At 40.5% G+C, this 24,335-nt stretch overlaps 1 protein-coding gene across 5 annotated transcripts in view; it reads right to left on the bottom strand.

The window, feature by feature from the left end:
- Positions 1-242: 242 nt before the first annotated feature.
- Positions 243-24,335, bottom strand: part of LOC127423038 (putative sodium-coupled neutral amino acid transporter 10) — a 42,644-nt gene continuing 18,551 nt past the window's right edge. For 2 of the 5 annotated variants that reach the window (XM_051667030.1, XM_051667027.1), the window contains exons 9-18: positions 22,820-23,002; positions 17,143-17,254; positions 15,136-15,242; positions 11,857-12,019; positions 8,229-8,402; positions 7,691-8,152; positions 6,589-6,672; positions 5,393-5,413; positions 4,124-4,390; positions 244-1,997 (exon numbers count right to left, since the gene is read on the bottom strand). In XM_051667030.1, coding sequence (XP_051522990.1) covers positions 928-1,997; positions 4,124-4,390; positions 5,393-5,413; positions 6,589-6,672; positions 7,691-8,152; positions 8,229-8,402; positions 11,857-12,019; positions 15,136-15,242; positions 17,143-17,254; positions 22,820-23,002 — 2,643 coding nt within the window. In that variant the 3' untranslated portion in view covers positions 244-927. Of the gene's footprint in view, positions 1,998-4,123; positions 4,391-5,392; positions 5,414-6,588; positions 6,673-7,690; positions 8,153-8,228; positions 8,403-11,856; positions 12,020-15,135; positions 15,243-17,142; positions 17,255-22,819; positions 23,003-24,335 lie in introns of all 5 variants that reach the window. The other 3 variants (XM_051667028.1, XM_051667031.1, XM_051667029.1) reach the window with 3 other exon arrangements.

Genomic DNA, 24,335 nt, shown 5'->3' with positions numbered 1-24,335 from the left:
AAAAAGGACTTAAATATTGATCTGTTTCTCACCCACACCTATCATTTTGCTTCAGAAGATATGGATTTCACCACTGGAGTTGTGTGGATTATTTTATGCTGCCCTTTAAGCTTTGGTCACAATTCACTTGCATTGTATGGAACAACAGAGCTTAAATTTTCTTCTAAAAATCTTTGTGTTCTGCAGAATAAAAAATTCATGCACATCTGGGATGACATGAGGGTGAGTAAATGATGAGAGAATTTTCATGTTTGGGTGAACTATCCCTTCAACGGTGTGAGAGTTTCTAGAGGGCTGAACCAGGTTATTCGAATTATTAAAGCTTAATTTTTTTAAACTATGTCTCACATTAATTGTTTAGCTGACATCAACAAATCTTTAAAATAAAGAGGCAAACTATCAGGTTTCTATTTTAATTTACAGGCTGTAAAATTTCAACACACAATAACAACTTTAAATTTTACAAAATTATCACATCCACCACAGGGGGGAATACATGTGACTTTTTTCCAATGCAATGGTCCAAAGCTAAATATTCTGAAATGTCCCTGTGTGCCCATCAAGGTCAATTTTTTTTATGTGATGTTATGTTTATTACAGTAGACATTTCGTTTACTGCACAAGATTTAGCTAAATCTCACACAAAACTATGTATTCAGTAGTCCCTGTGTAAAACTAAAGGATCAAAGCAAAGCCCATTATCGCCACAAACCCTTATGAAATAATGTCATGTCTTTGATAATGGCATTTAGTTTTACAAAGAGGAGCCAACTTCTCACAGACAAGTCACTTCCTATTTATTTGAGCATGCATGTTTGCATGTCCATTTTAAAAGTATGGTGACAGGCTTCAGAGTTTAGTAGACTGGGTACCATGTCAACCATGAATTTGCACAGGCCAGATGAAAGATTATCCTTCTGGAGGAACCTACTCATCATTCTCCTTACTCTGGAGTGTCTGTTTAAGCTGGCGTGAGTGCACGAGAGCCCCAGCCAGTAGATGTTCCTCAAGGGCAGTGTGTAAGTCTGAACCTCCCAAGTCCCGCAGAAGATCCAGATCAGCACCTCCTCTACCTTCAGAGTCCACCGCTCTGCGCCTCCTCCTAAGATCCATCCCTCCATCCTCTCTGCTCCTCTTCTCTTTTGGCTTGTGCTCCTCCGGTGGGGTAATGTTCTCTTTCAAGTCCCTGCCTCCTTGTTTCTTAGGCTTGGGTGGGAGTTCAGCTTTGGGGGGTGCATCATCATCCTTCTCACTGTCTTTCTTGGTGTCAATGACCAGCTGTAGCTGGTCTAACCTTTCCTTATTCTCGATCAACCTTTTCTCCTTCTCAGCACGCTCCAAGATCATCTTCCTGGTCTTCTCTCTCTCCTCTTTTAACCTCTTGGCTTCAAGCCTTTCCTTCTCTAGTCGCTCCTTTTCTTGTCGAACACGTTCCAGCTCTTGCTCGCGTGCCAGTTCCTCACGTCTTTCCCTCTTTTTGCGCTCTTTTTCCACGCGGGCCTGAACCTCCTTCTCAATCGTCTCCTCCTCCAACCTATCTTTCTCTATCCGCTCCTTCTTTGCTTCCAATTGGGCTAATTTTTGTCGCACCCTTTCCTCCTCCTCCGCGAGAGCGTCGGGATTGATTTTGGGTTGCCCTGGCTCACGTAGGCGCAGCGGAACACCTCGGGCACCGAGCTCCTTATCCACTGCATTATCTGCAGGCACTGGCATGTTAAGGCCTTCTTGGTTTTTCGATTCCAGCTCCTCCTGTTTAGGAACTGCAACACCTCCATTTTGCACGGATTCAATGGCGTTGTGGGGAACCGCGACTGCGACCGGAGCCACTACAGGTTCTTTTGGTACAAGTTCCTCAGGCCCTGCAACAGCTGCAGCTACATGCTCTCCATGGGGTTGCTGAAATTGTTCTGGAGTAACTAAGGCAACTTTAGGTATTACTGCTCCCTCCATCCCCAACTGCCTCTGCATAATGTTCTCCACCTCACCTGCACCCTCTCCTGGACATAAGACATGTTGCGTTTCATTACTGCGCTGCATGCAACAACACTAAAATAGAAAGTGCCAACCAGTGTTGGGGTGTAATTAACTAAAGACACTAAAGTGACACTGCTAACTTAACTTTTCAGAAGCATGAGAGCAGCTCAGCTGTTCTCAAAACTTTTCAAGTAACAAGCTACTTTTTCTCAACGAGCAGCAGTATACTGTGACAATGCACTACTTCACTGTTTTTTTGTCACATTGTATAGCATACACACCTTACAGCTAAACAAAAAGAGACAATAAACAAATGTGCTCTCAGAATGTATCTCTGAAGTATCACTGCCAATAGTCCAAATCATTTAGTAAATTATTTAGTTCGAATGGTTCACATAAATGAACCGGTTCAAATACAGTCCCTGTGCATTTTTTTTTTTTTTTGTAGCAAAATTTTTAGTTAAATGCTGCTGTTCATCACTATGTTTTTGACTCAGTTTTTAAATAAGGGCATTTTCAAGTTTTATTAATTGAATTTAGATTACATTTATCCATCATCACATTTAAGGCTCCAGCACCGCCTGCGGCCCTGCATAGGACAAGCGGCTATAGAAGATGGATGGATGGATGGTATTATAATCTGTTCAACTTAATGCTGTCTACCTAATTGAGATCTTCATTGATTTTGTGCCATATAAATACTGATCTGATTGCAGAATTAAATAATATCAATGGAAAGTTACATAATTACAAAAAAATATTGCATCTTAAAGTAGATTCAAAGGGGTTAATAACTTTTTTTTAGTAGTCTGATGTGTAGCTAGTTACTCTGTACAGTGCATGTGCAGTTCAGGGTTTCTGTTAGCCAGTTATTACCAGTTTTTGACCATTAAAATGTCAGACAAATTTAAACATTGTTGGACACAATGTCTGGTGAAAATATTAACACGATGCCTCAGCAACTACTTTCGTTGATGCCTCAAGTGTACAGTGTGATGCCATATCAATGATAACAGCTCTTCACTGCCACGGAGTTTTAAACTTTAAACCTCAGTGGGTCCTATTCCACGACTACAGTGCATTGTTTCCCACACACTGGTAAAATCAGCCTGCGTTATTTCCATTTCGCGTGCCCACTGTAAGAAGCTTCTCACTTCAGAATCACATTGAAACAGCCTTGTGTTGCCATCTTCTGGAGAGAAGGACACCAGGCTTGTGTGAATCTCAAGTTGTAGAGAAACACTGGACATATTTGACTTCACTTTGGCGTCAAAATGCTTTTGTGCTACGAAAAATCAGTGGAAAATAGTCATAAAAATAAAGAGCCAAGGAAATTAGCCAAGGTGAAAAATTATATGACATAACCTAATGATTTTTTATTTGAATATTTATTTATAAATGGAAAGATATGTGGCAAATTGCAGTTTAGTTGTTTTGCCCCTATTGTTGAATGTTTTCCCGAATTAGATGCTAATTCCATGACACTTTTTTTTTTTTTTTTTTTTTTTTTAAATGAATGAATGAATGAAAAAGCAGTTATAATGAACAAACCATTATCATTCATTTGACTTGATTGTGTCATTATGTCATTGTGTCCATCGCGTTTACAGTGAAAAATAAACACCAAAATGAGATGACCAGTTTTTTTCCAATTTGTCCAAGTTACAAACTTTATCATTCCTGGACACATTAGCCGGCACCAATAATTCTTTGTGAAAAATCTGGTGCAGTAATAATGGAGCTACAGCAGGTTTGCATAGTCAAAAGTCTTCATCTGTCTGTCCAAGTATACATGACAAATTGCATGATCGAATATTTGAAGGATGGACGTAAGCTAAGAAAGTGTTAAATACATGATTTACATCACCTGTCTCAGAGCATGAGCTCATTTCCAATGGCAAATTGCGGTCCGATTAACGTGTATACATGCTGGATGAAGCTGAGTTACGGTCACATTATCTAGGTCTGTTAGTCCGACTTCACAAAAATAGGACTGGTATGATTTAAGTCAGACTGAAACATTTAAATTACATTTTTTAAAGATGAGTTTCTGTTTTAGTTTGACTGAACTCAAACTTTCAAAGTGCATGTAAATGTACAGTACCAACTACTCAGCGGATGCCAATGTTTCTCTGACTTTTACACTCACCTGCTGCCTTTGGTTCTTCTCCTTCTTTTATTTGATGGACCTCCTTGTGCTCCTCAATCACAGGCACATGTTTCTCCTCCTGGTCCACTTGCCTTTTCTGCTGTTCTGCTGCCTTTGGTTCTTCTTCTCCTTCTTTTTTTTGGTGGATCTCCTTGTGCTGTTCCTCAATCACAGCCAGGAGTTTCTCCTGCTGGTCCAGAAGCCTTTTCTGCTGTTGTTGCTGCTCCTTAATTACCTGTAGCAGCACAGCATGGTCCAACTGACCCTCTGAGGACCAGCCAGGAAGGAAGGAATGAGAGAAGCAATAATGATCCAAATAAAAAATAAAAAATCTGATTATAATAAACTTTGGATGATTCGATTTAAAAACTATTAAACATATTTTAGGATGCTATTTATGAGTGTAATGAATTGCAGACAAACAGGCTTGCTATATCATACAGTCTGATTGCTAACCGGACTAAGGTACATTATTAAAAACAACCAAAAGATAGGAGGTCCATCATGGAATCCTAACCATTTGATTAGACATTCTTCCATTAAAAAAGGGCCATTTGGAATATTACAAAATAAATCAGACAAGATACAGACTAGGAATCCCAATTTTTCAGTTATTTTTACACAACAATAATGCAGTCCACACACATCAGTAAACTACATCAGTGGTTCTCAACAGTTTTGCTTCAGGACCTTTATTTTACAGTGGACATCAAGGTCGCCCCAACATTGTGGTCAGTACAAACCATGTTTATTCTAATTGCAAAGGAACCCACAGGCTATTTAAATGCAGTCTGGGTATTTTCTTTTACCTAGTTTAGAGCATAGAGCATAGTTTTGTTCATGGTTTTTGAGGATGAGGGCATGCCACGCAACCTGTCGATGTTGGCATTTTCTTAATTTGACTAGAAGCACAGCCACTTCCCAAAAAAATATGGGAAGTGTTTTCTCCCCCCTTTTAAAAGTTGACAACCCCATTAATTTTGCAGTCCAAACTATGTATGATTACATAGTTAGATGCATTATATTATTTGCGTGTAACATAGTTTTTTTCCCCCCCCTGCTGTACACAACCCTATCAGAACAGACCTGTAATCCATTTTTGGTTTGTGAACCACCAGTTGAGAACCACTGAACTAGATAAGGAACAGACACTGGATCACAGAGTATTGGTTATTTAGAGCTATGATCTGATATTCATGTGTGAGAGAGAACAACTGTTAAAAATGAGAGCACAGAGGACAGACGGAGGGAGGACAGATCATCTCGTACCTGCAACAATCTTTTTAATCACTGTAGGAGGCAGGAGTCCATTGCACAGCACAATGGCAGAGGAAGATAAGAAATTGAGGAAGGAAGAGAAAAAGACAGGAGAAAGAGTAAAAGTGCCATAATGAAAACAAGACTTTCAGAGATTTAAGATTCTGTGCATCTTTGCAGTATATCTGAGTGCAGCAAAGCAATGTGACATTTCAGATGTCTGCTCATTTGCTGTGACTGTGAGCTAATAAAACTATCAACGACATCAGTGAGAAAAGGAAAAGGGCAAGAAAAAAAACAACACATTTCAAAAGTATGCAGTATGCAAAGACAGAAATTACTTTGTGCTAAGTGAGTTCTTAAAAGTATAGCTTGTAACCAGAATTATAAAACTGCTAGTACCAGTCATAGATGCTGATTGTCAATACAGCGTTTCAGTTGTGCCAAAAGAAAAAAATATAGTATGATTTAAAACACCTTTTCACCTGGTTACAGTGTATATCACTGCACAAACCCTATAGTGACCAACTGTTAACCTTAGATTATACTGTATGTCAGGGACTACATCTTGTGTTGTGTGGCACATCTTGAATTTTTTATAAAATTTGTGTCCTTAAAATATAACGTATGTTCATGAGATTTGTGTAACTGCAGTATACACCATCACTATATTGTGAATACTTCCAACTACTAACTGAATTGCAGGCATTTCACAAAACCAAAGAAGAGTGAGAAGGCATCTCCACTTCCCATAAAGCAACAAGGGAGAAATTGTCCTCCTGCCAAGAGTGATGAAAAGGTACAGGAGCAAGCAAAGAGAAGCAAAGGCTGCACCTTCAGTTAAACGGTGCTATAAGTGAGGTAAAGGTGCTCCTTTTTGCAATACCACATAAAATGTCCCTACTACCTGACAGATATCACTCAAATAGGTGTCCTGAGAAATCAAACCTGACTCTGTGACAGTCCAAGCCTCTGTACACAGCAAAACAAGTGTCAGGAGAGTGGCCAACTTTTTTTCGGCAATTAAAACACTTAGCCTTTCATAAAGAGAGCGTGTGGTTGAAATGGTTTGGGGAAGTCAAATTCAGTGGCAAAGTCTAGCAGAAGTTCGAGTAGTTCAAACATCAACTGAGTGGTAGACCAGAATGTTTCAAGCCACCAACACACACTTACTATAGCTTCTGTATAGATATGGATAAACCACTCACCTTCCATCTTGTCTCCATCTCCATCCTTGACCGCATCTGGAACCTTCTCTTCCTTCTGCTCTTGCACAGGAACCCACTCCATTGCTGCAGAAACCACATCAAGAGGATTTAAAATCAATGAATGAACAAATCATTATACAGTGGAAAAGGTCATAGGAACTTGCTTAGACCTCATGATTATCTCATATCAACAGAATGAGTAAAAACAAAAGGTCAAAGGCATTGTTTACCAACTAATTGTTAATAATGGTGCTTGCTAGGGGGCCTGGGAAGCTCAGTGGTAAAAGACGGTGGCTGCCACCCCTGGAGTTCGCTAGTTCGCTAGTTCGAATCCCAGGGCGTGCTGAGTGACTCCAGCCAGGTCTCCTAAGCAACCAAATTGGCCCAGTTGCTAGGGTAGAGTCACATGGCGTAACCTCCTCGTGGTCGCTATAATGTGGTTCGTTCTCGGTGGGGCACGTGGTGAGTTGCACGTGGATGCTGCAGTGGATGGCGTGAAGCCTCCACACGCGCTATATCTCCGTGGCAACGCGCTCAACAAGCCACGTGATAAGATGAGCGGGTTGACGTCTCTGACGTGGAGGCAGCTGGGATTCATCCTCCGCCACCCGAATTGAGGCGAATCACTACGCCACCACAAGGACATAAAAGCGCACTGGGAATTGGGCATTCCAAATTGGGTGAAAAAGGGGAAAAATCCCCCCCAAAAAAATAAAATAATGGTGCTTGCTTATACAGTATAATATAATAATCAAATATAATTTAATACAAAACTTGCCACCATAATGCAAGAGTGTTCTGAACAGTTTTAGCACGTTGTTATGGGGTTAATAGGGTGCTAGTCTGTTTAAATTCCAGATTATGGCTCTGGTTTCTGTTTTAATGCAAGTCTATAAGAACTTTTTCATGTTTTACCTTCCACCAGGGGAAAAATCATAAGTCTGATTGCTTAGAAAAGTATTAGCGCACTAATCTTATTAAGCTGCATGATTTCAGGCATGATTCTTGTTTGTGGGACAAGTTACATACCAAAGATTAATACTTAGGGTTAGGGGTTTGCACCACTAATGACTTGAATCCATATAGCAGGTAAGACACTCACATTTCTCAACCTGGGGTTCAGGTGCTTTGTCCATCTCATCTGCTTCATTCTCAGAATTCTTTTTCACTACAGGCAGGTTCTCTGGTTCTTTACGGACAACCACCACCAGCGGCTCAACCTTATTCTGATTCTCTGGTTTCTCTGCCTTCTTCAGAACTTCACTAGCTGCAGGCTGGTCCTGATCCACAGCCTTTTTCACCACAACTTTCTGTTCCTTTGGAACAAGAACAGGGAGCTGCTCCTCTTTTATAGCTTCTTGCTCCACCTCTTGTGCTTGCCCTGCCCCCTGCTCAGCAAGAAGCTCCTCCTCCTCTCTGGCAGGTTGCTTCTTGTCTTCCTCCTTAATGGCAGGTTGTTTCTCCTCTTCTAGCTCTTGCTGGTTTTTGATCTCATCTATCTGAACTTTGTCGTGAGGGTTGGGCGGCTCATGGCGGTGTGCTTCCCCATCTGGGACCGCTACTCCTACAAAAGAGAGAACAGCCTCTGTAATTGCTCATAGGCTGCTCATCGGGCGTACACATCTAGGTTTATATGTTACCTGCTTCAGGGCGGTCCAGCTGAACCTCTTCCTTCTTATTTTTTTGCTCATCCACTTCCACAGGTACTTTAATCTGAGGTGGCTCTGCTGGTACCTTCTCCGCTGGCTGTTCAACCTCTATTGGGGGCTTTGGCTTGTCTGATATCTCTACTGGATCAGGCTCCACTCTATTCTCTTGCATTGAAATCAGAGAGAGAGAGCCGCACTAGAATCACTATGTACAGAATCAGTTTTTAATGACATGCAGGCCTCATAACACTTTAATGACTGTCTAAAGTGAAAAGGGACAAATTTGTATTCAAGTTGACTTTAAAGCAGCACAACTGAGTACCACAGCCATATACAATATTAATTTCAAACCAGGTCATGGCAAGATGCCTGAAACTAAAGTCTGTGAATATACACTATATTGCCAAAAGTATTCGCTCACCTGCCTTTAGACGCATATGAACTTAAGTGACATCCCATTCTTAATCCATAGGGTTTAATATGACGTCGGCCCACCCTTTGCAGCTATAACAGCTTCAACTCTTCTGGGAAGGCTTTCCACAAGGTTTAGGAGTGTGTTTATTGGAATTTTTGACCATTCTTCCAGAAGCGCATTTCTGAGGTCAGACACTGATGTTGGACGAGAAGGCCTGGCTCACAGTCTTCGCTCAAATTCATCCCAAAGGTTCTCTGTCGGGTTGAGGTCAGGACTCTGTGCAGGCCAGTCAAGTTCTTCCACACCAAACTCGCTCATCCATGTCTTTATGGACCTTGCTTTGTGCACTGGTGTGCAGTCATGTTGGAACAGGAAGGGGCCATCCCCAAACTGTTCCCACAAAGTTGGGAGCATGGAATTGTCCAAAATCTCTTGGTATGCTGAAGCATTCAGAGTTCTTTTCACTGGAACTAAGGGGCCAAGCCCAGCTCCTGAAAAACAACCCCACACCATAATCCCTCCTCCACCAAACTTCACAGTTGGCACAATGCAGTCAGACAAGTACCGTTCTCCTGGCAACCGCCAAACCCAGACTCGTCCATCAGATTGCCAGATGAAGAAGCGTGATTCGTCACTCCAGAGAACGCGTCTCCACTGCTCTAGAGTCCAGTGGCGGCGTGCTTTACACCACTGCATCCGACGCTTTGCATTGCACTTGGTGATGTATGGCTTGGATGCAGCTGCTCGACCATGGAAACCCATTCCATGAAGCTCTCTACGCACTGTTCTTGAGCTAATCTGAAGGCCACATGAACTTTGGAGGTCTGTAGCGATTGACTCTGCAGAAAGTTGGCGACCTCTGCACACTATGCGCCTCAGCATCCGCTGACCCCGCTCTGTCATTTTACGTGGTCTACCACTTCGTGGCTGAGTTGCTGTCATTCCCAATCGCTTCCACTTTGTTATAATACCACTGACAGTTGACTGTGGAATATTTAGTAGCGAGGAAATTTCACGACTGGACTTGTTGCACAGGTGGCATCCTATCACAGTACCACGCTGGAATTCACTGAGCTCCTGAGAGCGGCCCATTCTTTCACAAATGTTTGTAGAAGCAGTCTGCATGCCTAGGTGCTTCATTTTATACACTTGTGGCCATGGAAGTGATTGGAACACCTGAATTCAATTATTTGGATGGGTGAGCGAATACTTTTGGCAATATAGTGTATGTTCTGCTGCAGTCCAGTCCTACAGATTCCTTTGAGAGTGTCACACAAATACCAGAAGGGGGCAGCAGAGTATCAAAGACCTCAGGATATGAGCAGAATCATAGAGATTTATAATATATATATATATATATATATATATATATCTTATAATACAAAACAGCTTTTGAATATATAGAATAAGTCCACACCTTACTTTAACCTGAGCCTGTACTGTACTTTTATGTAACAGATAATCTACGGTGCAACAGCATATATACATATCCGGAAAGGAGTTACACATCAGAAATAAGACAGGATAACATACTTTCCAAACATAATTTATGAAAGAGCCAGAAAAATGGAGATGAAGAGAGGAGGAACAAAAGAGAGAAAGGGAGATTAAGAGTAGGACTACAACTAACTAATTCCCTCCCCTGAAGACTGTAACATGTTGCTGTAATTTTAATTTTCTTGTAAATTTAAAGGACTTTTTATAATCCCATTACAGTTACTGTTTCTATAAAAATATCATCAATTTCATCACATGTAGGATTTCAGTTAAATTTAGTTCAAAAACAACTATTTTATACATAAGAATATGTTATTCTCCGCAAGATGCCGCCCCGGGCGGCTGCCAATTTCACCCATGCCTAAATCCGTCCCTGTCGCTCCCATACTTTGGAAAACTTGGGTTGTGCACTTTTTCTATAACAGCTTACTCTGTGGCCTCCACCACTTTAGTCAAACGTTAAATGTGTGTTTTACTACTGTAAAGTGACATCACTAGCGTTCTCCATGCTACAGTGCACATACCCAATTTGACGACTATTTTTATAATATATTTTTAGCAATTATATCAATCATGTGTTGCAGCCCTAGCATAGAGTACTTTAAACCAGAGGTATCTACTAACACTTTGAAAGATGTAACTTTTGCTTTATTAAATCTATAAAACAAAAATAATTACTGATTTAAATAACCAACTGTGATTTATCTCATGATTGTTTTCAGTTCCTTTTTAAGAAATCAAAATAAGATGTCATGTTTTATGAATTTGTGTAGATGACACTCGTAGCAGAATATACAGTATGTGCTGCTACTTATTTTTCATCCACAGTTTTGATTGTTCTTTTTTTTTTTTTTTACTTTATTAATAATAGAAAATATAAAACAAAATTATTAAAAGTGCTAAATGATATCAAGTATAATAAGTTAGTAGAAACATATTTCTGGTTTCTTGTTAATGAAGGGCTACTTGAGTCTTACTGACAGGTCTGTGGGGGTACAAAAGACATAAAAGGTTGGGAAACCTTTAAAAAGGTTAAAGTATAGTAAAGGAGGTGGGGTGCATTTTCTGCAATTCTGAAAAGCATAGCATGCATGTGCATACTCCTACAGCTGCAAATACACACACCGCTACATGCCCGCGGGCCCCATGTTCGACTCACTCACTCCCTGCGTTTTCACACAGCTGCCCTCACCAGCACGCCGTAAACAGGAAACAGGTGTGGAAGTGGGTGTCCGCTCAGTGATAAATGCCAGTGTCAGCCAGCAGGAGGGAGTGAGAGGGAAAGGAAGGAGGAGTGGTAGAAGTTAAAAGGAGATGTAATGGTGGATGAAGTTGTCCGGGCACCCCTGCTATGTTCCTTTTTATGATCCTCTGTCCTTTTTATATTGGTCCGCTGTTGTTTTCTTTGCCCTCTCCCAGATTTGGACACCCTCCCATCTCCCTGTCCTAACTGGAGCCATAACGGGAAAACGCCACCGGCCGTCTCTGCTACTCTGGGACACAGAGCGCTCAGGTTTGAAGGGCATCGTTTAAGTCAATGATTCAAAGAGAGTCCTAATACTGGAGCTCATAATTTCTGCTTCTTCACTATTCTTTCTCTCTCTCTCTCTCTCTCTCTTCTAGTTACAACTTGTCTGCCTTTCTATTCTACTGTATGTAATTTTCAAGTAATAACACTCTTTCCCGAAATATACAGAATTGGTATACCAGGATCTTTGGGCATCTCAGGGGCGACGAGGATGGGAAGTTTGTCCTCAGCTTTTGGGGGGACGACCAGAGGGCGTTTGAATTTCTGCGGTTCATTGGAGGAAATGGAAAGTGTGGTGAAGGTACTAATAAGCAGGATCCCGAGACCAACCCACAGAACCAGCTAAAAAACAGAGAGAGAGAGAGAGAGAGAGAGAGAGAGAGAGAGAGAGAGAGAGAGAGAGAGAGAGAGAAAGGTGGCATTGAAAAGTAAATAACTGTAGTATATAAGGTCTTATGAATTTTTCCAGTAAAGATTCAATGACATGACGCTATATTTATTTATTGTCTGAATCTACTACTTTATTCAAAATCATTTAGAAATGCAATTCATTAATGACGAACATGTTTTCAAATTTCATTTTAGATTTTTTTCTGGGGCTTTAAAGGTGCAATCAGTAACATTTGTCTTTGTGTCATCTTGGACTTACACTGACACCTAGAGGTCTGGATGCAGCAACATTAAAAATTACTAGCTTTCAGTTTCAGATGCCATTGTAGAAATGTAGTATTCACAGTCAGCCATGATTACTTTAATCAATGAGTGAAAGTGTCAAATAGCAGGACAGTTACTGAGATTAAGCGAGTAGTATTCGGCTGTTTGTGTGATTCTAAAATGGCAGCCCCCATGTGCGGACCCTCTCCGTGTAGAATAAAACAGCTTTTATAAGGTTACTGATATGACTGGAGTCTTCATTTTAATGTGAGTGCTCATGATTTCCTACATATATTGCAAAATTACAATGTCTTTAGGGGTTAAACTTTTTTAATGAGGAAAAAATTACTGAGTGCACCTAAAGTCTAAAATGTCTAAGTGTAACATCCTGAGAGAAAAAAAGTGTCATGCAAGAAGCCATTTTGTTGCTGTGTGACAAAAAAAAGTTAGTTCAGGTTGTCAGATGTCTAATGCTATAACCCCAAGAAAACGTCATGAAATTAATGTTTTAAATGTACATTTTTGGTTTAAAAATGGTATAAAAAAAATGTATTAAAGACTGCATTTCAAAGAACTTGGCAAATGCATTTTAAACTATATATTTTTTAAATATTTCTCTTTTTCATCATATTGGACAACCTTATTTGTCAGATAAATTTCAATAAATGTCACTGCAGATTTAATTTTAGTGGTCTAAAATTCAATGCATAGAGCTGGCAAGGGAGTTGTTGGCATACGCTCTACAATAATGACATAAACACATTAATGATGATGTCCCAAACATTGATGAAATCTATTCAAGTAGGCCCCTCCTTGCTTCAATGCTCAGTGTTCATTGATATGTAGGTATTCTTTGTGCAGCAGTGGACATGGAGGTGCCAGGCTGTTTGGCATGAGAGAGGGCAGAGTGCCATTGTACGCTCATGCTAACACAAACATCTGCTATGGCCCATTATGAAAGAACCTCTTTTGTAATAGTCCTCATCCCAATATCAAGTACCACCCCACTGGGCAGATTTTGTGTTTGGGAAGTGTTCCTGGGCATTCCTGGTGGAAAAGACTCAGGGGCATGTCAGTTTTGGCACTTAAGAACAATGAATGAATATCCAAGTGCTGGCTGCTTGCTGCTCAGATAATGCTAGATAACAGCATTGTGGTTATGCATAATCTAAAATTAGCCCACAGTTGCTTTCACTCACTCTAAAAAGCTGATCAGTCATGACGTCAATTTCTAGGCCATCCCAGAGGTCTAATTCAGTACGGGTTCCTTCTGGAATTTCAAGTGGGATTTTAGAATAGCGGTTTTCAATTTGTGAGTAAAATAAGGTCTGTAGTTAACATTACTTGAAGAGACTTTAACATTTTGTTTTCCATCATAAATTACACACAAATTACAGAAAAAACACACACAAAAAAAAACAACTTGTAAGCAACTTGCATTTTTAAAAAAATTCAAGTTATAGTTTTTATGTTATAGAACAAAACATAAAAGTAATGTTAAGTAATGTTAGGTAAGTAATGATAAGTAATTTCTTAAGTAATGTTAACCACAGACCTAAATTAAAATAAATTAAAAACTTCTAGTATTCTAAAAACCCATTGGAAATTCCCATGGGAACTCATGGCTCGAAAATGCTAATTCTCTTCCAGGTTTTAGGACTACAAACTGAACAGCTCCATTGTAAAAGAGCAAAAGTGTCTGTAATTTGGGTTAGAGATGGAGGGGGCAACAGCCCGAGGCACAATGCCAGATAGTGCCAGCTCACACACTGTGGGAGTGACTCCACACAGCAAGTCAATACATTTGCAGGATATCAAAATTAATGACAAACACCATTAAAAGAGAGGAGAGCAGCTGCCTCTGTCTCTCAATGCATTCTTCTCATTTCAGTACACATCATTCTCAGATCAGATACCACACCGAGACATTTTACACATTCTCTTTAGATTCTGCTCCTGTTTTGCTTTAATGAGATATGTATAAATACAAGTACAAGAAAAGCTATACATTTTTTCAGGGTTCAAGCAATAGGTTTTATTTCTACTATTATGCTATGCAGGGCAGTTCATTTTGTTATGCAATCAAATCCATCTGGATTTATAATAAGCTCAATCATGCATCTGACTATCACTATAATCACTTATTGGGTGTTTACATGATGTGTATTGAACTGACGGCAGAGTATAATTTGGATATGTGATCATTAAAGGGATAGTTCACCCAAGAATGGAAATTCTCTCATTATTTACCCTTGTATGACTTTCTTTCTTCTGCAGAACACAAACGAATATATTTTGAATGATATATGATGTGTTTGTGTTCATACAATGCAAGTCAATGGGATCTAAAACGTTCAAGCTCCAAAGAGGACAAAAAGGCAGCATAAAGGTAATCCATGTCTTCTGAAGCGATACGGTCGGTTTTAATTGAGACTAGCCCAAAATTTAAATTCTTATTCTCCCTGGTGCTTTCATGAGAGAAGCTTGTTCACATCTCCATGTGTCAAGCATGCGGAGGTGAAACTGATCATATTGCTTCAGAAGACATGGATTAAACCACTGGAGTCGTACGGATTACCTTTCTGCTGCTTTTATGTCCATTTTTGGAGCTTGAAAGATCTGGATTCCATTGACTTGCATTGTATGAACATAAACACATCATATATCCTTCAATATATCTTCATTGTGTTCCGCAGAAAAAGAAAGTCATTTGAGATTGAGTCGACATAGGGGTGAGGGGTGAGTAAATGAAAAGAATATCCTTTCTTGGGTGAACTATCCAATTAATATCAGGTGTGTCGTACCTGTGCAGTCCATGCGTTCTTCATGAGCTTCTTGTAGATGAGAGCTGGGCAGATGAAGCAGATCAGACTACCCATTGTAGCTCCAGTCAGACCCAGAATGGTCTCCACTATGATACACACACATACACACAAACAAAAATACATTTATTTACTGGAACTGTTCTGCAAACATAGATTTTTACATTTTGTGAATGGTTCTTGGTAATACAAAAGTTGCCCACTTGATGCTTGGGTGTTGTGGATGGTTGTCAGGGCATTTCGAGGTTGCTAAGGTTGACTATAAAAATTACAGTAATGCACAGCCTTAACATAACAGTGAAAAATACAACAGAAAGCTGATCTTAGTTACACCACAAATTCATTCCAACCTGCACTTTATTCAGTACCAGCATGAGGAGGTAATTTTAACCGGAAAAAGCGGCTCAGGCAATCTACACCATCTCATCTCCTGAATCACCACATCCACCCACCCCCCCTCGCACTGTCCTCCCTCATCCCTCTTTCTGCCCTCTACCATCCTTCCTCCATGCTGCCTGTGTTGCAAGGCTGGGCAGTGGGCCCAGTGGGTGTTTTTCATCCTGAGAGCAGCCATATTGTTTTACTCAAATTTATGCCCTGCAGCGTCTGCTTCCCCATGGCTGGATTTGCGGCCGTGAGGACACCGGTGGCCAGCGGAGCCGTCATGGAGGACAGAGCTATGCCATCCACCATTCAATCCTCTGCTAGTCTCACCTTCCCCTCTCTATTAGTCTAATTGGGCCGGTCGAGCCAAATGGAGCCCGCGCCAATCTCCATGAAGAATGAATAAAACATGGCCCACCCCACCAATGCCTAAAAACACACATCTTTATTATCCTGTTTCGCTGATAATGAATGCACAGTACAGCCACGAAGGATAAGGAGAGACTGATGAACAGATATTTTAAAGGGAGAGATTAAGTGGGGTGTGACGTCATGCCAGTGTCAGGGAGAGTAGAGTGATACTTAGTGACACTCAATTTACAGGCCAAGGCTGTCAAATTAAAATTTGGTCTAATCTGTCTAGCATATGCTTACATAGAAAAAGATGGGTGCGTTCAGAGTGAACAGCACCCTGAGGTGGAGGACTTTGCTTGTTGTGTCTTGACTATGCCTTGGTCCCTTATCAGCATATCGCTGCATAAGCATTAGGTCCGTACATACAACTGTATTTAATGAAAAACACTGTGGTAGCACCGGTACAATGAAACTTTTGCAACACAAAGTTAACATCGAACTGTCTACTGAAGCATTTATTTTCTCGTTTTACTTTCTTAAAATTTGAGAATATGCACTGGCTAAATCTTTTCACTTTCTAATTTTACACTCATTTGTTAACTGCCAGATATGTTCTTTGCAATAAACAATCGCTATAACAGGGTGCTGATTGGTTTATACTGATTTGTTGCGCCCTCTTGTAGATGTAGGAGACAACGTCGATTTAAAAATCCGATGTCTTGTAGATATTTCCCCCTGCCTGAAATGTCTTTCCCCTACCTAAAATGTCTTTAAAATTAGAATATAATTCAAATTTTTTTATATTTCAGTGAAAAATTTGAATTGAGTTTCTTACCCCTTTTGACAGCCCCTTTAAAGGTACTTAAAACTGAAGCATGTCATTTCCATGACACTAGTGCCTACGAAAATTTAAACTACAAAAATAAACAATGTTTTCAAAACAACACGCCCCTCGTCTGCTGTTGTTTTAACAGTCAGATAGTCCCGCCCCCGACTTACACCATTGATTGAGTAGCATTGTTGGGGCGGGTCTAAGCAGCCTAAGCTCAAAACTCTCACAGGAATTTCTATAGTGCCATGGAGACACAGTGTTTACCGTTTTCAAGAAAATTAACCTATGAATGGTTTACTTATAATTGTTTTATAGTTGTAGTGCATATTAAGCTGGGATAGAAAAAAGTATTTTAAAACATACTTCAAAAAAGTTACATACTTCAGCTTTAAGAAACAGCAAACAAGAAAACAACTTACCGTTAGGAATCAGGATGCCACCCAGCATGGTGCCAAAGACGATGCAAAGAGTGATGCTTTTAAAGCGAACGGGTGGCATATATCCACCTGCGGCAAAGGTGCCATCCTTTTGCTGAAAACAAGTCAAGACAAAGACAGACATTTGGTCTTATTCACTATTATTAACATATGTGTTCTTGCATATGTAAAATTCACAACAGGTCCATATGCTCATAAATCCTCGTTCTAAAATTGATGAATCCAAAAACCAGTTCAAAACCAGTTGTAACACAATAAACACATTATATATAGGCCTATACAGTATAGGCCTAATTTGTATTACATTTTGCAATAACGCACATCATTTTAATCTTAAATAAGTAAGACTTATTGTTGTGTGTAAACACAGGTTTTACACACAAATATCAGAATCAGAATCAGAATGAGATTTATTGCCAAGTATGCTTACACATACAAGGAATCTGTCTTGGTGACAGGAGCTTCCAGTACACAATACAAAAACAGCAACAAGACTTTTAAAAAAATAATTAAAATTGAATAAAAAAACTAGATAAATATTGAAAAGAAAAAAGTATATATAGAATACACAATAGTGTGTATATATATATACATACATACATACACACACACATACATACACACACATACATACATACACATATACATACATATACACATATAGTTGTGCTCAAAATTTGCATACCCTGGCAGAAATTGCGAAATTTTGGAATTGATTTTGAAAATATGACTGATCATGCAAAAAAACTGTCTTTTATTTAAGGATAGTGATCATATGAAGCCATTTATTATCACATAGTTGTTTGGCTCCTTTTTAAATCATAATGGTAACAGAAATCACCCAAATGGCCCTGATCAAAAGTTTACATACCCTTGAATGTTTGGCCTTGTTACAGACACACAAGGTGACACACACAGGTTTAAATGGCAATTAAAGGTTCATTTCCCACACCTGCAATTAGTGTCTGTGTATAAATGGTCAATGAGTTTGTTAGCTCTCACGTGGATGCACTGAGCAGGCTAGATACTGAGCCATGGGGAGCAGAAAAGAACTGTCAAAAGACCTGCGTAACAAGGTAATGGAACTTTATAAAGATGGAAAAGGATATAAAAAGATATCCAAAGCCTTGAAAATGCCAGTCAGTACTGTTCAATCACTTATTAAGAAGTGGAAAATTCAGGGATCTCTTGATACCAAGCCAAGGTCAGGTAGACCAAGAAAGATTTCAGACACAACTACCAGAAGAATTGTTTGGGATACAAAGAAAAATCCACAGGTAACCTCAGGAGAAATACAGGCTGCTCTGGAAAAAGACAGTGTGGTTGTTGTCAGCTCCCCATGGCTCAGTATCTAGCATGCTCAGTGCATCCACGTGAGAGCTAACAAACTCATTGACTATTTATACACAGACACTAATTGCAATTTAAAAAGCCACAGATGTGGGAAATTAAACTTTAATCGCTATTTAAACTTGTGTGTGTCACCTTGTGTGTCTGTAACAAGGCCAAACATTCAAGGGTATGTAAACTTTTGATCAGGGCCATTTGGGTGATTTCTGTTACCATTATGGTTTAAAAAGGAGCCAAACAACTATGTGATAATAAATGGCTTCATATGATCACTATCCTTAAATAAAAGACAGTTCTTTTGCATGATCAGTCATATTTTCAAAATCAATGCCAACATTTCACAATTTCTGCCAGGGTATACAAACTTTTGAGCACAACTGTATATATACATATATGAATATATATACATACATATACATACACATATATGAAAATATATATACATACATATACATACATACATACATACACACACACACACACACACACACACACACACATACGTAGTGCAAATCTAAATACAAATCATTTATGAACAGTGCAAGGGAATGTAATGGCAGAAGAGGTAAGATGTGTTGGATAATATAAAAAGACTAAGCTGTGTATTGCACATTAATTATTGCTCAAAGGGGCAGTTTTAACTGTTCATGAGATGGATAGCCTGGGGGGAAAAAACTGTTCCTGTGCCTGACGTTTCTGGTGCTCAGAGCTCTGAAGCGTCAGCCAGAAGGCAGCAGTTCAAAAAGGTAGTGGGCAGGGTGAGTGGGGTCCAGAGTGATTTTTCCAGCCTTTTTCCTCACTCTGGAAGTGTATAGTTCTTGAAGGGGGGCCAGGGGGCAGCCAATAATCCTCTCAGCAGTCCAAACTGTCCTTTGTAGTCTTCTGATGTCTGATTTCATAGCTGAACCAAACCAGACAGTTACTGAAGTGCAGAGGACAGACTCAATGACTGCTGAGTAGAACTGTATCAGCAGCACCTGTGGCAGGTTGAACTTCCTCAACTGGCGAAGGATGTACAACCTCTGCTGGGCCTTTTTCGCAATGGAGTCAATGTGGGTCTCCCACTTCAGGTCCTGTGAGATGGTAGTGCCCAGGAACCTGAATGACTCCACTGCTGCCACAGTGCTCTTTAGAATGGTTAGGGGGTACAGTGTTGGGGGGTTCCTCCTAAAGTCCACAATCATTTCCACCGTTATGAGCGTGTTCAGCTCAAGGTTGTTTTGACCGCACCAGACAGCCAACTGTTTAACCTCCCTTCTGTATGCAGACTCATCGTCTTCTCGGATGAGGCCGATGACAGTGGTGTCGTCTGCAAACTTCAGGAGCTTGACAGAGGGGTCCTTGGCGATGCAGTCATTGGTGTAGAGGCAGAATAGTAGTGGGGAGAGCACACATCCCTGGGGGGCACCAGTGCTGATTGTACAGGTGCTGGAAGTGAATTTCCCCTGTCTCACAAGCTGCTGCCTGTCTGTCAGAAAGCTGGTAATCCACTGACAGATAGACGTGGGAACAGAGAGTTGGTGTAATTTAGTCTGGAGAATAGCTGGGATGATATGTCCCTGGTCTGTCCAGATGTTGCAGGACATGATGCAATCCCATGTTGACTGCATCATCCACAGACCTGTTTGCTCGATAAGCAAATTGAAGGGGATCTAGAAGGGGTCCAGTGATGTCCTTCAGGTGGGCCAACACCAGTCTCTCAAATGACTTCATGACCACAGACGTCAGGGCGACAGGTCTGTAGTCATTAAGTCCTGTGATTTTTGGTTTCTTTGGGATGGGGATGATAGTGGAACGTTTAAAGCAGCATGGGACTTCACACTGCTCCAGTGATCTATTGAAGATCTGTGTGAAGATGGGGGCCAGCTGGCTAGCACAGGATCTAAGACATGCAGGTGAAACGCCATCTGGGCCCTGTGCTTTCCTTATCCTTTGTTTTCGAAAGACGCGGCTCACATCATCTTCACAGATCTTAAGTGCAGGTTGAGAAGCAGGAGGGGTGAGGAGGGGGGTTGCAGGAGCTGTTGGTGTAGAACACATTCAGGTCATCAGCCAGTTGTTGGTGCACCACAGGGTTTGGGGTAGGAGTCCTGTAATTTAGTTGTTTCATGCCACTTCACACTGATGCAGGGTCATTAGCTGAAAACTTGTTTTTCAGCTCCTCAGAGTATCTTATTTAGCCACTCTGATTCCCTTATTCAGTGTTCCTGGCCTGATTGTACAAGACTTTATCCCCAACCCTGTAAGCATCCACTTTGGCCTGACGAAGCTGCCTGAGTTCCGCTGTAAACCATGGTTTGTTGTTGCTAAATGTTAAATAAGTCCTAGTAAGAATGCACATATCTTCACCGAAACTGATATATAATGTAACAGTATCTGTGAGCTCGTCCAGGTCTGTGGCTGCAGCCTCAAAAACACTCCAATCATTGCAGTCAAAGCAGGCTTGTAGTTCCAGCTCTGCTTTGTTGGTCCATTGCTTTGCAGTCCTTCCTACAGGCTTAACAGATTTTAATTTCTGTCTGTAGGTTGGAAGAAGATGAACCAGACAGTGATCAGATAATCCCAAAGCTGCTCTAGGAACAGAGCGATATGCATCCTTTATTGTTGTGTAGCAGTGATCCAGTATATTTCTGTCTCTAGTTGGGCATGTAATGTGCTGTTTGAATTTGGGTAGTTCACGTGTGAGGTTTGCTTTGTTAAGATCCCCAAGAATAATAATAACTGAGTCCGGGTATTGTTGTTCCATGTCTGTGATTTGATCAGTCAGCTGTTGCAGCGCAGCATTCAAACACGCGTTTGGCGCGATATACACACTCACCAGAATAAACTAGGAAAACTCCCGCGGCGAGTAGAAAGGCTTACAGTTAATTAGGACAGCACATCTTCTTTAACGTTGTTACATCTATACACCAACTTTCATTGATGTAAAAGCATGTTCCACCGCCTCTCATTTTCCCCGTTAACTCCACGATGTGATCCACTCTGAACAGCTGAAAGCCCGGCAGATGTAATGCGCTGTCCAGAATGGCTTCACTCAGCCAGTGCATATGCACTGTTTGTAAATGAAACTCAGCGAACAGACAGGCCACTTTTACAAACCCCTCGAAAGAAAAGACCTGGTACAAGATTCCAGGCATACACAGTTCTCCAAGCCTCTGTTATGGTTAAACAAGTGAAATGCATGTAAAGATATTGGGTTTGGCTTGTAAGCTTCATAAATCCCCCTCTGCTCTGTTGTCAAAATGCCAGATTTAATGAAAATGTAAAACCAGCCACATGATTTGAGCTGATTCAGCATGGCAGTGATGATGAGACTGAGAGCCAAAGTCTTGGCTGCTTTATGGAGGATATCTGGACCCCTTCTCATCAATCCAGCCCTTTTATTTCCCCCTGAATCTCAGGCTTATATCACTGCCCCAACAGTCTGGCTGCTCAGCTGCTGTCTGCAGAGGTTGGATCTCTGAAGTGGTGGATGGAGGCTCTGGATCTCATGGGGATCCATTCTGAGACTGAGCAGGCAAATGCATGCTGACTAGGACCAGACTTGGGGTCTGATATCAGCTCTGTGTAAATCTGTTAGATCCATTAAGGTCTTTATGGAGTCCATATAATTTTGCAAAATACTTTTGCAGCTGGTTAAGTTTACGCACTTCAGGAAGGATTCAGCCGAAGGATTTTAAAGTTGGGCCAAGAATTTCAGTATAACATTTTACAAAAGGTGATGCATATTGTGGGGGCTGAGAACGATAGAATAGTTGATGTGACCACCCAGATCCACACTCACAAGCCCCAGGCCTGTTTTCAAACCAAGGACTTATGCAAGTCCTGTCTTTCAAATGAAACGCTGGCTCAAATGAGGTCAATTCAACTCAGGAGTGTTGTTCTGTGTATTTCAGGTTTTCAAAAGTGAAATACTCTCAGGTTCATTAAAATTCCTTTGAACTCGGCCCAATGCAACAAGTTTCAAGCATTAAATAATGTTTAAAGCCTTACTGAATGCAAATAAAATGCTGCGCAAAACGACAAAATCACAACCACTAACACCATATTTGATGTTCAAAGGAAAGCTATGTGGAGCTGAATTTTGGACCAATATGATTTAATTGTGGGCGGGGCTACCCAGGCAATGAAAAGAAAAACTAGCAATGCTGTTAGCGATCTAGGCTGGTTAGGGCAAAAACTGACTGACAAGGAAGAAACAGGATTTATTGCTTGACACTTCATTGTGAAACCTGGAATAGATAAAATATCTTTGTACATTGTTTTGTAATAGTGTTGAATTTCATTGTTAGACTCATTTGACCATTACCTGCTGCTCAAATAGCATGGTGTTGATGGCCTGTCTGCAGGGCAGGATCATCAAGGGGAAGCCCAAAGCCACAGACATCATGAAGCCAACACGGATCATCTCCGTCACCAGGTTGGATGGGAAGTTCATCAGTACGTTCCCAGCGATGTTATCAGTGAAGCTCACATAACCAAAGAACCCCACCTGTAAGTGTATCATACAGAGTACAGTTCAGCTGTTAAGCCATCTTCTACGAAGTGTAAAAGGCTTATGAAATGACTTAATGAAAATCTGCAAAACGTAACAGTTAAGATATTTTAAAAGGCATTCGCAATGCATTTAACTTTTGTAATGTGACTATTTTCAAGTGAAACTAAATATATTGAGTTGGACAGCACATACAGGGACTCTTTATTTTATCCATCTTGATTTGATTGGATTGTGAAAAGTTATGTTACTATAGGTTAAGATTACTTTCCCCGCCCACGTGGCCATGGTTACATCAGCAAAGGAAAAAGGACAAATGGTCTGCACTCTGAAAATGTTTATTAAAAACTTCTGCTATTTTATAACCAAGGAATAAATACAGCTCAGGGCCGTGTAACTATTTATTTCATGGTTACATCATTAGAAAAGTTGTGTCAGAGGAGGACAAAATGGAGGTATATTACTGCCAAGTCTTTCATACAAAAAACATATTGAATTGACAAATATTTATTTTTTGTTTAGAATAACATCTACTGATGAATTGTGCACAATAAGATTGGGGCATTTATTAAAAAATAAACAGGGTATTAAATTTTTATGACATTACCTTTAAACAATTCACCTCAATTTGTAAATTAAAAAAGTTGGCTCACGTTTATTTGGATGCAAGCAAGAACTGAAAACTTTTTACACTTGAGTTCAAGGTCCCCTAAACGTCTGAGCAAACATAATTTCATATGGGGACCATATGACCCTGCTTGAACTGATCAGCCATAATCCTTCTTATAGCATTATAAAGACACAACCCAGCAGAGATCCATGCCTCTTTCCTTGTCTCTTTGATGAACTCACAACCCCTCCTGACCGTGCAATGATATTGTTTTTCTGTGACAAAAAGAAAAAATAGCTAACTGCAACACAGTTTTTCAAAGGTCTTTAAAGGGCTTTAATCGACCCCCCGAAGGCTCACTCTAAACAGAAACAAAGCAGTGCCTTCTCTCTCCAACTTCCATGGCCTTGATCTATACGCAGAGGAAAAGGTTCCCTTCAGTTGCAACACCAGGCAAAAGTCCTTGAGCCTGCCACAAAACTCCCTCTCCCTTTATTCTATTCTGCAAACCCTCCCCTAGATCAATTCAGCTTTTGTTCAGGGACAAAAAAGCAGAAAGATGATGAAATATAAAGGCAGAAAATAAAGAATGTTGGGAAAAAAATCATGAGCAATATTATCTCCCAAGGTAACGTTTATACTGCAGCTTTCAGAGGGGAGAATAGGGACCAGAGACATTCAGACGGCATCTTAAAACACATTCCACACAAAGCAGCCCAG

Source organism: Myxocyprinus asiaticus, chromosome 32 (assembly GCF_019703515.2).
Source record: "Myxocyprinus asiaticus isolate MX2 ecotype Aquarium Trade chromosome 32, UBuf_Myxa_2, whole genome shotgun sequence".
Taxonomy (NCBI): Eukaryota; Metazoa; Chordata; class Actinopteri; order Cypriniformes; family Catostomidae; genus Myxocyprinus; species Myxocyprinus asiaticus.
The sequence above is the reverse complement of the archived record's forward strand: the minus strand, read 5'-3'. Positions and strand labels throughout refer to the sequence as shown.